This window comes from Trachypithecus francoisi, unplaced genomic scaffold (assembly GCF_009764315.1).
Source record: "Trachypithecus francoisi isolate TF-2019V2 unplaced genomic scaffold, Tfra_2.0 Lachesis_group21, whole genome shotgun sequence".
Classification (NCBI taxonomy): Eukaryota; Metazoa; Chordata; class Mammalia; order Primates; family Cercopithecidae; genus Trachypithecus; species Trachypithecus francoisi.
Genome location: NW_022681467.1, coordinates 8,323,171 through 8,339,960, shown reverse-complemented (window position 1 = coordinate 8,339,960; position 16,790 = coordinate 8,323,171). Strand labels below are relative to the sequence as shown.

The following is a 16,790-nucleotide window of genomic DNA, read 5'->3' as shown; positions in this document are numbered from 1 at the left end:
AGAACTTGTCTCAAGAACAAAAAAAAAAGAGAGGAAGAGCTGCTTCTTCAAACCCACACAGCTAATACAAAGTAATCAACCTCCCCACCTCAATAACCTGAAATTAAACATCACACAATAAGCCCTGAACAAAGAGCTGTAGGTCAATGTTCCATTTTGCTTTTAAAAGCTTCACAAGAACATTTCATTTATTAAAATAGTTTCTGTAAACTCTTTCAGAATAACAAAATTCATTTTCCTTGCTTAAACAGCATTTCAAGTAGAAGTATTTTTATTTCAAGGCACCATAAAATGATGATCTCTCTAAGAAATACCTCTCCTTCCATGTGTGAAAATCCTTGGGGGGAAAAAAAAATCCCACACTGTGCTCTTGGCCATCAGGATCATGGAAAACAAACTTTGGTGAATGCGAGCAACTGCGCCAGACAGGACACAGGTTACAGGGCCTGATGTCACTACGGTAACTGACAACCCTGGAACGGACCCTACTGCTGATGTTTCAAAAGGACACAGACGTGAACTGGTCACTTCTAATTAAGAAGAGCCAGTGGGGTGGGGGACGCTGAAAACCAAAAATCCACGTAGACATACGTGGCAGTGTGAACGTCTGTCCTCCCCTTCCTTCTCCTCACTTCCTCTCCTCCTCCTCACTCAGGCTGGTATTCTCCTGGTGTGCAGACGTCAGCTTGCCCTGCAAAAGGGCTGCCAGTTTTTTAGATGTCTTTTTGAGAAACGAGCTGCCCGGGTGAGCACTGTTCACGTGAAGGTACAGGTCCTCCTGGGTGGGGCCCGTGTAGCCGCAATCCTCGCAGACGTAGAGCTTGTCCCGCCGCTGCTTATAGGCGTACTGCTGCTGCACCCCGTGGATCTTCTTCAGGTGGGACTCCAGAGAGCAGCGCTGGGTGAAGGCTTTATTGCAGACGTTGCATTTATAGGGACGAATGCCTGCAAGGACGAGAGACAGAAACAGCATCGATTGGTCATGGCCAAGCCAGAACCACCCAACTATGAAGCCAGTAAAAGTCATCCTGACCAAGGATTCATGGCAGCATGAGGACAATGGTTACAACAGGAGACAAAACTGTCTACAAAAAATCATAGCATCCACCTGAGCAAACCTAACACAAACAGATGCCAACATAGGGAAAAAAGCCAAAAACAAACAAACAAACAAAAACCACTAGCTTTAGGGAGGAAGGTTTTTATTCTTCCAACTCGCGTACCTTAATGTTTTCATATTATTGTGAGCAAAGTACACTTTTTTAAAAAAAATTAATTCAGGTCAGGTGCAGTGGCTTACGCCTGTAATCCCAGCACTTTGGGAGGCCAAGGCAGGCAGATCACTTGAGGTCAGGAGTTCGAGACCAGCCTGGCCAACATGGTGAAACCCCGTCTCTACTGAAAATACAAAAAATTAGCCAGGCATGGTGGAGGGCACCTGTAGTCCCAGCAGCTCGGGAGGCTGAGGCAGGAGAATCACTGGAACCCAGGAGGCGGAGGTTGCAGTGAGCTGAGATTGAGCCACTGCACTCTAGCCTGGGCAACAGTGAGACTCCATTAAAAAAAAAAAAAAATTAATTTGGGTTTTCCCAGAAACAGAGCCTGGGACAAAGATTCCAGTACAAGTAGTTTATTTGAGAGGTGATCCTGGGAATAACCTATAGGGCAACAAAGATGTGAGGCAGGGAGGGGTAGGATCCAGTACAGGGGGAGCTACCCAGCCAGTTACCAGGGTCCAGTCCTGTTGTTCAATGCAGGGAGACAGTGTGGCACACACCTTGGCGTCATCTTGCCCCTCCAGGAGCTGAGGTCAGTCACTGGCTGCCGGCTGCTCCTGGGTGGCTTTGATTCTCCATCCCCAGCACTTCTGCCTGCCTTGTGCAGGCACACTGGGCTCCAGCAGGAAACCTCTCCAGCAGAGGTGCAAGGGTGGACAGTTGCCACTTGGACTGGTGTGCCCAGAAATGGCAGATGCCCAGGCCATTGGCAGGATACTGAGGCATTTGTTGCAGTTATGAAAATCATTTCCAAACAAGATATCATGCTGGCGTTAGAACTGGGCTAACATTAGACCTGCCTTCTAGCTGAGATTTCACAGGTACAATATAGAGCAGGGAGTTCAGCCTCATCAAAGCACTGCCGCTCCTACCTCCATGACTGGTACTCACCCTGATGTGTGTGGCAGAATGTCAGATAAAGAATATAAACATCGACTCTGCGTGTATGCAACAGACTATTTAGATGAGCTTGGACACTGCAGTATTTTACATACTTGCCAGAGCCTCAGAATCACCTGGAGAGCTTTTGAAAATCTTAACTCACTTCTCCTAAGACCAACTCAGTGGGTCTGGGGTAGGAATCAGGAATCTATTTATTTATTTATTTATTTATTTATTTATTTATTTATTTGAGACAGAGTCTGCCTCTGTTGCCCAGGCTGGAGTGCAGTGGCAAGATCTTGGCTCACTGCAAGCTCCACCTCCCAGGTTCACGCCATTCTCCTGCCTCAGCCTGCCGAGTAGCTGGGACTACAGGTGCCCGCCACCACTCCCGGCTAATTTTTTGTATTTTTAGTAGAGATGGGGCTTCACCATGTTAGCCAGGATGGTCTCGATCTCCTGACCTCGTGATCCCTCGGCCTCCCAAAGTGCTGGGATTATAGGCACGAGCCAACGGGCCAGGCCCAGCAATCTATTTTTAACAAACGTCACTGGATATTTCAGCGTTTAACTTGGCTTTCAGAAGCTACCGATTATGGTCTTTAAGATTCTCGTTGTGGTCTTGCCTGAGGTCACGTAAGGTAGTGGCAGGGCAGAGACCTCAAAGCACACCCAGCTCAGTACCCTACACCGGCAAAGGTCATCCCTCGAGCCAGTGGCTGAACAGGAGGCTCACACTCAAAAATAAGGTTGGGACTTAAAGATGCAACAACAGATACTGGGGACTACCAGAGGGAGGGGCCAAGGGCTGACAGACTTCCCATTGGGTATTATGTGCACTACCTAGGTGACAGGATCATCGGGACCTCAAATCTTAGCGTCATGCAATGTACCCATATAAACAAACCTGCAGATGCACCCCCTGAATCTAAAATCAAAGTTGAATTTTTTTTTTAAAAGGTTGAGACTGGTATGTGACAGAAGCAAGCACGCTAAGCCGAAATCTCACATGACAGATTCTAGGAAATTCCTGTAGGTCATATCAGCAAGTTTTACTGGGCTTTAAGAAATGAATTGTCCGGGTGCTGCACAGTGACTCACATCTGTGATCCTAGCACTTTGGGAGGCTGAGGTGGGTGGATCACCTGAGGTCAGGAGTTTGAGACCAGCCTGGAAAAACCCCATCTCTACTAAAGATACAGAAATTAGATAGGCATGGTGGCACATGCCTATAATCCCAGCTACTGGGGAGGCTGAGGCAGGAGAATTGCTTGAACCCAGGAGGCAGAGGTTGCAGTCAGTCGAGATTATGCCACTGCACTCCAGCCTGGGCGACAGAGCGAGACTCCGTCTCCAAAAATATAAATAAGTAAATAAATAAATAAATAAAATTAAGAAATCACCATAGTAAGGTCTAACTTAGGCTCTCAAAGAGAGGTTATGGCTGTGAAGGAGACACAGTCACAAAAGCATGGAAGCTGAGAGAGGGTGAATATGGTACTGGGGGTGCATGGAGCACAAAGGGGCCACTGCCACAGCCACGAGACCATCTTAGAGCCTAGAGACAGGAGGGATGCCACCTGGAGGAACCCGCAGACCCTGTACAGATTCCTGGACCTGCCTCAGGGACCTCAGGCACTAGGTCAGAGGCTGGGACTAGGAAGCTGCAGTTTTATTTTTAATACTTTATTTTATTTTATTTTTTGAGACTGAGTCTTGCTCTGTCACTCAGGCTGAAGTGCAGCGGCACGATCTCGGCTCACCACAACCTCTGCTTCCTGAGTTCAAGCAATTCTTCTGCCTCAGCCTCCCGAGTCGCTGGGACTACAGGTGTCCACCACCACAGCCGGCTAATTTTTTGTTTTTTTTGAGACAGAGTCTCGCTGTGTCGCCCAAGCTGGAGTGCAGTGGCACGATCTCAGCTCATGCAAGCTCTGCCTCCCAGGTTCACGCCATTCTCCTGCCTCAGCCTCCTGAGTAGCTGGGACTACAGGTGCCCAACACCACATCTGGCTAATGTTTTGTATTTTTAGTAGAGACAAGGTTTCACCATGTTAGCCAGGATGGTTTCAATCTCCTGACCTGGTGATCCGCCCGCCTCAGCCTCCCAAAGTGCTGGGATTACAGGTGTGAGCCACCGTGCCAGACACAGCCAGCTAATTTTTGTATTTTTAGTAGCGACAGCGTTTCACTGTGTTGGCCAGGCTGGTGTCAAACTCCCAACCTCAGGTGATTCACCTGCCTTGGTCTCCCAAAGCGCTGGGATTACAGGCGTGAACCACTGTGCCTGGCCCTAATAGTTACCTTTTATTAAAATATAAAAAATAGGCTGGGTGCGGTGGCTTACGCCTGTAATCCCAGCCCTTTGGGAGGCTGAGCTGGGTGGACTGTCTGAGGTCGGGAGTTCAAGATTTGCCTGGCCAACACAGTGAAACCCCGTCTCTATTAAAAATACAAAAATTAGCCTGGTGTGGTGGCCCACATCTGTAATCTCAGCTACCTGGGAGAATGAGGCACGAAAATTGCTTGAACCCAGCACACAGAGACTGCAGTGAGCTGAGATAGTGCCACTGCACTCCAGCCTGGGCAATAGAGCGAGACCCTCTCTCAAAATAAATAAATAAATTAAATAAATAAATAAACAAAATAAATAATAAAAGGTTACTATTAATAGTTGTTTAAATTTAAAAGTAATATACCCCCAGTTTTATGGTGAAAAACAGCAGTAAATTAAAAAAAAAAAGGCCGGGCGCGGTGGCTCAAGCCTGTAATCCCAGCACTTTGGGAGGCCGAGACGGGCGGATCACGAGGTCAGGAGATCGAGACCATCCTGGCTAACACGGTGAAACCCCGTCTCTACTAAAAATTACAAAAAAAACTAGCCGGGCGAGGTGGTGGGCGCCTGTAGTCCCAGCTACTCGGGAGGCTGAGGCGGGAGAATGGCGTAAACCCGGGAGGCGGAGCTTGCAGTGAGCTGAGATCCGGCCACTGCACTCCAGCCTGGGCGACAGAGCGAGACTCCGTCTCAAAAAAAAAAAAAAAATAAATAAAAAAAAAAAAAAAAAAAAAAACAGAAAAGATCCCTTTGTCACCCATGCACCTCTCCTTCCCTAGTCCTGATTCTCAAGTTTCTTGTGATCCTTCATGTTTTCTACAAATTATATATACATACATTTTATTTTATTTTATTTTTTGAGAAGGAGGCTCGCTCTGTCTCCCAGGCTGCAGTGCAGTGGTATGATCTTGGCTCACTGCAACCTCCGCCTCCTGGGTTCAAGCGATTCTCCTGCCTCAGCCTCCCGAATAGCTGAGACCACAAGTGCCTGCCACAATGTCCGGCTAATTTTTGTATTTTTTTAGTAGAGACCGGGTTTCACCATGTTGGCCAGGCTGATCTTGAACTCCTGATCTCAGGAGATCCACCTGCCTCAGCCTCCCAAAGTGCTGGGATGACAGGCGTGAGCCACTGCACCCGGCCTACATATATATTTTAAGATTAATAAATATATGTCATCTCTGGGTGTTGCCTGAGCAGGAGAATTTTTTAAAGCTTCCCCAGGAAGCTCTAGTGTTCAGCCAAGTATGAAAACGAGCATTCTAAATAAATGCACATTCACATTGGCATATGCACGTATGTATATTTTTCTGAAACATAAACCTGGGGCTCTGGAGAGCAGGTCTGGAGGGTGGTGAAAGCTTACACTTGTCATTGCATCCCTGTCTGTACTACTTCCCATCTCCAACCACCTGCCAGTATTAATGATAATAATTTTCATATTAACTGTGGTTCCTTCTGGGCAGTGGAATGACAATGAATCTCCCACCTTTTCTCTTAAAACTATTCTAGGATGGGTGTATGGCTCACGCCTGTAATCCCAGCACTTTGGCAGGCCAAGGCAGGAGGAGCTCTTGAGTCCAGGAGTTCGAGACTAGCATGGCGAACATGGGGAGATCCCCATCTCTACAAAAAACTAAAAAATTAGCTCGGTATGGTGGCATGCCCCTGTGGTCCCAGCTACTCAGGAGGCTAAGGTGGGAGAAATGTCTTGAATCCAGGAGTTCAAGGCTACAGTGAGCCATGATCGTGCCACTGCACTCCAGCCTGGGTGACAGAGTCAGACCCTATCTCAAAAAAACAAAAAACAAACAAACAAAAAAATCCTCACCAATCAAGGTTAAGAAAGTTTTAAGGCAATATTTAAAAAATCAAAATATTGAATGAGTGAATGAACTCTATTGGTACCAGGAAAGAAAGGTCACATCTTTGGGACTAGTTTTCCACACAGGCAAGGGCTACAGGCTTCTCTCCTAAGGAATGCGCCCGCTCTAGCTTTCATGTTTGCACTGTAATGCAGACTTGGTGTTTTCCCGGCCTTCGAGGCCCATGCAGCAGTGAGCAGTTGGGCTCCCACTATCCAGCAGATCAAGCAGCAAACCTGACTTCAAACCTTCAGCTTGTCAGAGCAGAAATCCACCCAGAGATTAGTTGCTCCTTTCACCAGTTAGTAGACATAACCCGCTGTTGTTTTAAAACATCCAAACTAAAAATATGGGGAAGCTGGCACACTTACATCAGGGTTTAACCTGGATACAAAAAACTCCTGGAGGTTCCCATCCTCAAAGGTGATCTGCCCCCTAGGAGAGGCCAGCCAGGCCACCACTCAGCCCCGTGTGCACAGGGCCACATCTCCTTCCTCTCTTCAGTCAACACATCCTTTGAGCATCTTCTATGAGCAGAGTACCCAGTAAAGCCTGGATAGCAAAGGCTAGAAGATTCCAAAGCCCTGCATCATGCAAACAACAGAGATGATGGCAGTGGGGGATTTTTTTCCAGGGAGGGGGTGGAGTTAGAGCCTGGCTTGGAAGATGAGTGACTCGCAGGCAGAGATGGAAAGGAGACATAGGCCCAGAAAGCTCTAGTTACGGCACTTCTGACTTTTGCCAAATGCACTGCTCTGTGCCCCAGCACTTCTGCTTCCCAATTTTCTAGTGTAAACGCCACCATTCACCCCTCATTCATTGGTGCAGGCACTGCCATGCGGCAGCCCCTTGGTGACCCTTTCTAGGTTTGGGAACAAGCACCTCCCTCCCAGAGCACCCCCATTACCCACACACTCAGGGGGACAAAGGTGGCCAGAGAGGAGTCCTGGGCAAGAGGGACTGATGCCAAGGCCCCTCCCACCACTGAGGCTCACCCATCTTGGTGCCCTCACGCAAAGGCCAATCGTGCCTGTGTCTAAAGCAGGACATGGGAACTGAAGAACACCACCCATGCACTAGACATCATTAACCTACTGACACCCACATGACTGTGAGTCCAAGGCCACTGAAAAGCCAGGCTGTGGATCTGCTGCTCATTAACTGAAACAGGGGCAGGCTGCTCCAGTCCAAAAGGCCGTTTCCTCACCTGTCACGGGGTATCATAGCTCTTGCATGGCTGCTGTGAGGATTAGCTGAGATACATTAAGTTCTCAATTGGATACAGCTCAACGTAATGCAGATAAGCCTCATTCATAAGCTGGCTGCTGACCAGCCTGGCCAATATGGTGAAACCCTGCCTCTACTAAACAATACAAAAAAAAATTTAGCCGGGCATGGTGGTGGGTGCCTGTAATCCCAGCTACGTGGGAGGCCAAGGCAGGAGAATCACTGGAATCCGGGAGGCGAAGGTTACGTGAGCTGAGATGGCGCCACTGCACTCCAACCTGGGTAACAGAGCAAGACTCTATCTCAGAAATAAAACAAAACAAAACAAAACCCAAAAAACATAAACTGGCTGCTGGGCACATGAGTATTTTGCAGATTTATCTTTAAACTGTACCTATATGTATACTTTTGTATGCGTCGCTTATTTCACAACAAAAGAAAAGGATAATTTTTTAAAATGTGGTTGGTGGAGGAGAGGGGGGACTGCTTTCACCATCTGCCCTTTTGAATTTTGTACCATCAGCCCGTCCTACCTAGTCCAAAAAATATTGTTTATTGGGTTATCAAAAAGGTTTGTTTTCAAATTTTTTACCCTAATAGCAAATCAAGCTTCACGCCATACATCCCCAAAGAAAATTCTTCACTTTGGAACTTTCTAGTTGCTTTCCTTGCTATAGGTCAACTGCTCCTTTACTGAACTTTACCCGAAGGTGAACTTCAGCAAGAAGACTTTTACAGGCATGCTTGTGGGAGTGGACATTTACGGCAGCCTCCTGGGAGGGCAATTTGGCAATGTCCATAAAAAAAATCATAGTGTATCTACCTTTGGCCCAGCAATTCCACATCAGGGAAATTATCCTACAGGAAGACTCACACAGGGAGGCGAAGGATATATAAGATATACTCATGGTAGGATTGCCTGAAATGAAAGAAAGGAAAGAAGAAAGAAAGGAAGGGAGGATGAAGGGAAGGAAGGGAGAGAGAGAGAGAAAGAGAAAGAAAGGAAAGGAAGGGAAGGGAAGGGAAAGGAAAGGGAGAGAGAGAGAAAGAACGAAAAGAAAAGAAAAGAAAAAAGAAGGAAGGGAGGGAGGATGGAAGGGAGGAAGGAAGGAAATATGCAAATGGAAGCAAATGTCATCAATTGGGGAATAGAAAAGCACAGTCCCTCAATATTGGAAATTTTGTCATGATTTCTTTTATTATTATTATTATTATTTTGAGATGGAGTCTCACTCTGTTGCCCAGGCTGGAGTGCAGTGGCACCATCTCAGCTCACTGTAGCCTCCGCCTCCCGATTTCAAGCAATTCTCCTGCCTCAGCCTCCTGAGTAGCTGGGATTACAGGCGCCCACCACCACGCCCAGCTAATTTTTGTGTTTTTAGTGGAGACAGGGTTTCACCATGCTGGCCAGGCCGGTCTCAAACTCCTGACCTCAAGTGATCACCCCGCCTTGGCCTCCCAAAGTGCTGAGATTACAGGTGTGAGCCACCGCGCCCAGCTCCAAGATACATATTATATGAAAAAAGCAATAAGCATTAAAAAGTTTTGGGGAAAAAATTAAATCGTGGAACTGGGGCTTGACATGTGAAGGAAGTTTACATTTTTTTCTTTCCTTTTGTCTCCTAATGAACATACTACCTTCTTAGCTAAAAAATAAATTAAGATAAAATACAAATTAAAAATAAAACAATGAGGCGAGGGTTGTTAACTGGACCAGGCAATTCCGCATGACAGCATTCAGGCCACTAGGGGTGGAGGTGACTTGATTCTTTCTTCTCCATCTGCCCCACTTCAAACGTCTCCCAATATGCATTTTTCCCAATCTAGTCAATTCTTCCCTTTGGGCTCCAAACAAAGACACCATTGTTTTCTCTTCTTTAATCAAGATGGGATTTGTGTGCCTTCTCCTCCCTCTGAATGTAGCCCCCGATGGAAGATAAGGACAGAAGGCGCCCTAGAGGGTGGGGCTGGTGCCACCTCCCCACCTCCCTGACCTCAGAATTGGAATTCCTCAGCTTCACTCTGTGGAACTCAGCAGCTTCCCCAGGAATGACATGAGCCTTGAACTGCCTCCTTTATTCCAGCCAGCGTTGTTAAGTTATAACCAGCGTGGGTTGATGACCTCCCTGGGCCACATGGCTCCCTGCAAAGCCTTAGCCGGGAGCCCCACGGATGCGTGTGCCCTTCTCACCTGTTTATGGCCCTTTACACGGTCTTCTCTGCAGTTTTTTATATTGTCTGAAATCTTTTACAGAATATGTAGTCATTTTACAAATAAGCAAAATAAAACACTTTCCATAAATGCTGGACTTGCATGATGGGCTTGGCACATCGGGCACTTCTGAAGCAATAGTCTGCATTGTCCGCATGCTCGCTCCTGAGGACTCTGGCACTGCCGGTCTGCAGACCACCCTTTGAGTAGGGAGGGTGTGGACACTCAGTACAGAGTCTTGTGCTTGCAAGGGCTGGTTATTATTTTTTCCTCTAAAATACAGATCGCCTCCCTCTCCTCCGAAAGCAAATAATTTTCTTCAACAGAGAGCCATTCTTAGGAAGCATCCTAGCCTGTTCAACCTAAAACACTGAAATAAACCCAAAAGAATATCCTATAAATACTATATATATCCTATAAAGATAAAGGCCCATGATGTTTTTCACAGGCTATGAACCGAATACATTCATTTCCTGGAAGTTCATGTCCCCTCTCTCTATTTTGAGCTGGTTAGCAGGCAGGATTTCCCATGTTGGCCTCAGTGATCCTGTCAACTTCACTAAAGTACAGCAATTCCCTTAATTATATAGTGGTTGCGCTGCTGGCTTCCCATCCAGACCACTTTTCTGGGTCAGAGCCTGTCCCCAGCTGTTGTGCGGTTTCTAGCTGTCCCCTTCTTTAAGGAATCAGCACTGGGTAAGTGACGTTCCAGATGCTCAGGAGTGTCTGCCTGACCTTACCCAGGGCAGACACAGTCCTCAGCCAACATCAGACTGAAATGGGGGTAAAAAAAAGTCCCTGGCTCCACCTTGCCTGTAGCAGGTCCACCCTGGAGTCCATTCACACTCCAGATCCCCCCAGGGATGAGGTCAACGCTGCACTCCAGCTAACAGCAAAACCCATGCTCATCCTCTGCCCTCACAGGACCCTGTTGACAGCCCTCCCTCAATAAACCATTTGATGGGAAGCCGCTTCCAAACCCCACCTAAAACAATTTGGATTGAAAATAGCCACTTGTTTGCTGATCACATTTTCACAAAATATTACAGAGTTTTTCTGCACAGGTCAGTTTCTCTCTTCCAGTCTTCAATAAGACACCACACCATTTAACTAACACTCCCTTCTCCTCTTTCTCTCTCTCTCTCTCTCTCTCTCACACACACACACACACACACACACTCCTCCAATTTACCTTTCTTGGGTGAACTCACAGCCAAAAAAGAAGTCCTAATCTTTTCTTTTATCTACTTGAATATTAATGTAAGACATTTTCAGGTTCTAGTTTCCCTGGATCTTTTTCAAGATGTTTCTTTGTGTTTTGAGTCTTTCCTTAGATATCCTGTTTGCTCAGTAGTTGCAGGGGATAGGAAGAGATGGGGGGAGAAGGGGGTGGTGCATATTAACCCTGATTCTCTATCTCACTGTCTTTGCCCACCTCATCAATATTATAGCTACAATTCTCCCACAAAGGGTCCTGGGGTCCCAGATAAGTCTTTAAATTGGCCATGGCCTGGTCTAACTGGACTGCAAACAAACACACCCCTCATTTAACTATCTGTCGTATTTATGTTAAGTGTCTATATCTTTGTTTCTGGCCTAAATACAACATTTACTTATAAGAACCAACAGCAAAAATACAGCACTCACAGCTCAGTCAAAGGCAAGACCAGGGCTCAGTGGCTCATGCCTGTAATCCCAGCATTTTGGGAGGGCGAGACAGGCTGATCATCTGAGGTCAGGAAGTCAAGACCAGCCTGGCCAACATGGTGAAACCTCATCTCTACTAAAAATACAAAAATTAGCCAGGTGTAGTGACATGTACCTATTATCCCAGCTACAGCTACCCGGGAGGCGGAGGCAGGAGAATCGCTGGAACCCAGGAGGCAGAGGCTGCAGTAAGCCGAGATGGGAGCCACTGTACTCCAGCCTGGGCAACAGAGCAAGACTCTGTCTAAAAAAAAAACAAAACAAAGCAAACAAACAAAAACCAAATTCCCACCGAATTCCAGTAAGGTCTTTTGGAGCTGGTGAAGTTTGTTCACATGAACTAAAACATCATCTGAGAAACCCACATTTTTGCACTGTGTACCAACTGTCTCTTTCGGACAGAGCTGAAGAGTTGGCTGGGCAAGCCTGTTCCTCTGAGCTTGCCACCCGCTGATGTGTCAGGAAGCCCTGGCTGCTGTTTCTGGTCTTTTATTACATGGAGACACACCTTCATCAGAAAATAGGTCAGGATGGGGCAAATAGGTCTAAAACATTTCCACAGTTTCATTTGTTCATCACTTTAAGTGTCAAAATTACGACTAAAATTTTTAAATGTTATCTGTAGGTTATCTTAGTGCCATCCAATAGAAATTAAAATGCAAGCTGCTTTATAAGTTAACATTTTGTAGAAGCTGCAAACAAATAGGAAGAAACAGGTGAAATGAATTTTAATGCTATATTTTGTTTAACTCATTATGCCCAAAATACTACCATTTCAATGTAAAATCCACGTTAAAAATTGAGATTTTTGGCCAAGCGCAGTGCCTCACGCCTGTAATCCCAGCACTTTGGGAGGCCGAGGCGGGCAGATCACCTGAGGTCAGGAGTTCGAAACCAGCCTCACCAACATGGAGAAACTCCATCTCTACTAAAAATACAAAATTAGCCAGGCATGGTGGCACATCCCTGTAATCCCAGCTACTCAGGAGGCTGAGGCAGGAGAATCACTTGAACCCAGGAGGCAGAGGTTGCAGTGAGCCGAGATCGAGTCATTGCACTCCAGCCTTGGTGACAAGAGTAAAACTCCTTCTCAAAAAAGAAAAAAAACAAAAAAATCGAGATTTTTACATCTTCTTTTTTTGCATTACAACTTGAAACTTAGTGTCTTTTTTGTGCATACAACACATCTCAATCTGGACCAGCCACTCGTCTGAGACTCAGAAGCCACCCACCGTCAGTGGCCGTCAGACCAGCCAGCGCACCTCTAGGTTTTTCACTCCTAGCTGCCTCCTAAGCCCTAGTCTTTCCCCTAAAGCGATAATTGTGAAGCCTTTGGGAAAGCGTCAGGTGGAAAGCGTCATTCACTAACTTAAATGATTTTCAGCACCCTCACAGGAGTCACTACAAGAGTAGGAGATGGAGAAAATCTGAGAACCTCAGGTTGGGAGTCCGAGGGGGTACAGGCACCCTCTTTCTTGCTTCCTCTGTGGGCAGAGGACATCTTGGCACCACTGAACTCACACGCTCACAGGCTCCTCTATAACCTACTAAACCCCAGGCCGAGGTGTGCAGTTTGTGCTACTAATAGGTCTGAATTTCCCTTTATCTCACCTTCCTCTAGAAGCAAGCAGGCTTCTAGAAACTGCAACAGGGCAGGCTGGTGAGGCCCTTGCCTCAGGGAGAAGGCTGAGGAAGGCACTGGGAGGCAAAGAGGGCAGAGAAGGAGACCCTACCATGAACGTCAGGCCAGCCAGTTCTGGTTCTCAGCTCCACCACTGAGGGGTTGTGTGAGCTCCCTGAGCCTCGTTTCCTCATCTGCAAAAGGTGGGGAACAGCAGCACTGACTGCTTGGGGTAGTTTGAGATGAGAGGATAAAGGCTGGGGGCCTGGCATGAAGGACAGTGACCACGTGTGGCTTGCTTCTGTCTGCAGGAGCTGTGGTACTCTCTGAAGGGTCTCCCAGTCTCTGCCGAGCCACCCTCCTCACTTGCTAAATCTTCTGCCTCCCAGGGTGGATGCCCGGTTCATATCCCTTAGCAGACTGCCAGGCGTCTCAGATGGTTCCTGCATCTCTCTGCCTAAGGATGCTCTCCAGGCCTGCAAAGGGCTGGGGTGGGCAGTGGGTGGGGAGAACTGCCTACGAGTCAGGAGGTCCAGGATGGACACCCAAGCAGGAGGGAAGGGGGTTGATTGAGCAACCTGGGGTGCATTCTGTATGGTTCTTCAGAGGATCTCCAGCGGGATGGAGCTCCCATTGCCCATAGTGATAACCCACTCATTATCATTGAGCTCTAAGTGGCTGTCTTCCCTCCCGACCTCCCCTCCCTCCTCTACTGTGTTTCCTGGGATCACCTCCCAAATACACTGCTCACATTCAAATCCTTATGTCAGTGTCTGCTTCTTGGGCAACCCAAATGAAGACACTCCTCATCAGCAACGCCCTTCCTCCTTCTGTCCTGCTGTAGAAAGCTTGCTCATTCTTCAAGGCCCAGCTGAAACACTACCTTTTCTAAGAAGCCTCCCTGACATGCAGTTAGAAACACGGCACCTCCCAGGACTTCCCTTTGGCATGTGTCACTTTTTCTTCTGTCTGGCATATCTGCTGTTTCACTTGTCTCACAGTCAGATGTCTGAGTGATTCCTCCCTGTGTTGGCTGAGAGCTCCATGAGCACGAGGTGAATCCTAGGGCCTGTTACACATCAGGTCCTCAGGAAGCCTCTGCCAACTGTTGCAATTTTACTACTAACAATAGCCAATGTTTACTAAGCACTTACAATGTAAGAAGCACTTTTATGTAATTCTGGCCCCAAAACCTCACAACCACCATTTTAAGTGGCAAGTATTAAAATTATCACACCCATTCTAGAGATGGAAAAACTAAGGTGAAAGATGAATAATTTAGACCAAGTCTCACAGTCAGTTAACTCAGATCAGGAGTTCTTAACTACTATGTGATTGCCTCAACTTGTAAACTCTTCTCTGAGAAGCTGCCAGTCCCTAATATTTCCTTTAGTCTCCAGCAATGGAGGATTAACTCAGTCACAGGGGAGGCAACGCCATCAGCTCAGTGTTTACTCCAGCTGACGGTACCAACAGCCAGCCATGCTCCCTGGGCCCCTTGCACTGTGTCCTAGAAGCCGGGGTTGGGGGATTGACCACAGAGTCCACCCAGGCAGGGAATGCCCTCAAGGACATCCTCAGAGATGATGTCCTTGAGACACCCTCAGAGATGATGTCCTTGAGACACCCTCAGAGACGATGTCCTTGAGACACCCTCCAGGGCCGCCAATGGCCAGCGACTTCAGGAGTGGTCCCGATTTCCTGCCCCCGGGTCAGGAGGAAAGCCCAGCTTTGCTGCTGCTGGATGGGTCCCTTGACAGCCTCGAGACCTTCCCCTAGGCCTCTTATAAGACCCCCCACTGCCCTAGGGATCCTCCACCACTCCCTAAGCATTCTCCTCACCCCCACCCGATGGCCAGCTTAGCCTCACAGAGGTCAAACTTTTACTGATTCGCTGGTGCTAGGAAAAGAAGCCATATAACCAGACCCAAAGAGCACACTGTGGGATTCCATTTACATCAAGCTCAAAAACAGGCAACAGCAACAAGCTGTTAGAATTTGCAACAGTGGTTTTCCTTGGAAAGAAAGAGGTAGACTGGGAGGGGTAGTGACTTCTAGTGGCTGGAAATACTCTGTTTCTTGGTCTGACTGCTAGTTGCACGAGTGTGTTCACTTTGTAAAACTTTCTAAATTCACTGAGGTCAACACTTAGGATCTGTGCACTTTTCTGGATGTATGTTAAACTGAAATGAAAAGTTTCCTTTAGAAAAAGTTTTTGGCTGGGTGTGGTGGCTCATGCCCGTAATTCCAGCATTTTCGGAGGCCAAGGCAGGTGGATTGCTTGAGCCCAGGAGTTTGAGACCAGCCTGGGCAACACGACGAAATCCCATCTCTACAAAAAGTATAAAATACAAAAAAAAATTAGCTGGGAGTGGTGGCACGCACCTATAGTCCCAGCTACTGGGGGGCTGAGGTGGGAGATCAGTTGAGCCCAGGAGTTGGTGGCTGCACTCCAGCCTGGGTGAGAGAGTAAGACGCTATCTCAAAAAAAAAAGAAGAAAAGAAAAAGTTTTAAAAAAGGAAAACAGAAAAGAAATATGTTTGGATTCCAGCCACTCTCTAAGGTGGCAGAAACTCTTTCCAGAGCAGGGAGGCAGCTCACGACCAATCCTCTAAGAGCAATCACGCATGATATGAACTAGAAAATAGGATGCAGAGGCCTAAGAAGGAACCTGTACGAGGGCTGAGTAGCTGGGAGCCCCATCTGGAGGGAGGAAAGTGTCTTCCCATCCCTACCAAAATACCAAGGACTGAAACGGCTCAAGGACTGCAGATAGTAAACCCTTTTTTTTCCGCCTTGAAACCAGGTCTTGCTCTCTTGTCCAGGCTGGAGTGCAGTGGCACAATCATAGCTCACTGCAGCCTCAAACTCCTATGTTCAAGCGATCCTCCAGCCTCAGTCTTCCAAGTAGCTAGGACTACAGGCATGCACCACCATGTTTGGCTAATTTTAAAATTTTCTTGGGCAGACAGAGTCTTTTGATGTTGCCCAGGCTGGTCTCCAACTCCTGGCCTCAAGCAGTCCTCCCACCTTGGCCTCCCTAAGTGCAAGGATTATGAGAATGAGCCACTGCACCCAGCCTGCAGGTAGCAAATTCTATAAGTCTGTTGGGAGGGTGGGTGGTAGCCTGGATAGGGTTGAATGGGTTAAGATGGGATGGGATAGGATGAGCTGAAATGGATTGGAGTGAGATGGGCTGGTCTGAGGTGGGCTGTGATAGGACGAGATGGGATAGGACGTGATGGGCTGGGATGGGCTGAGATAGGATGGGGATTTGAAGATAGGACCCACATTGTAAAGGCCTTTACACGAAGCCCATCAAGATGAGAGATGAGGAGTCTGGATTTCGTTCTGTTCAGAGTTGGAGATTTCTTGGGGAAGTCGAGTCCTTAGAATTCTCCTGGAGGGATCACTCTGGCAGAGGTGTGGACAATGGAGCTCAGGCGGCAAAGCATGGAGGCCAGGTGTTTCTAAGATAGAAGCAGTGAGGCCGAGACCAGAGGCCAAGGGCACCCCCAGCACTCTGTGAAGAACTGGAACTGGGGAGAACCTGGATTCCCACTTCCTAAGTCAGGAAACTGAGGCAGGTCCAAGGAGAGGAAGACGATTGCCTGCCAGGCTCCAGTAGGACGCTCGGGTCAGCTCTAAAGGCAATGAGGTCCT

The 16,790-nt window shown here is 47.5% G+C and overlaps 1 protein-coding gene across 1 annotated transcript in view; it reads right to left on the bottom strand.

The window, feature by feature from the left end:
• Positions 1-249: 249 nt before the first annotated feature.
• The window catches only part of OVOL2 (ovo like zinc finger 2), a 35,388-nt gene continuing 18,847 nt past the window's right edge, over positions 250-16,790 (bottom strand). Inside the window, exon 4 of the mRNA XM_033185529.1 lies at positions 250-945. Coding sequence (XP_033041420.1) covers positions 629-945 — 317 coding nt within the window. The 3' untranslated portion in view covers positions 250-628. The remainder of the gene's footprint in view (positions 946-16,790) is intronic.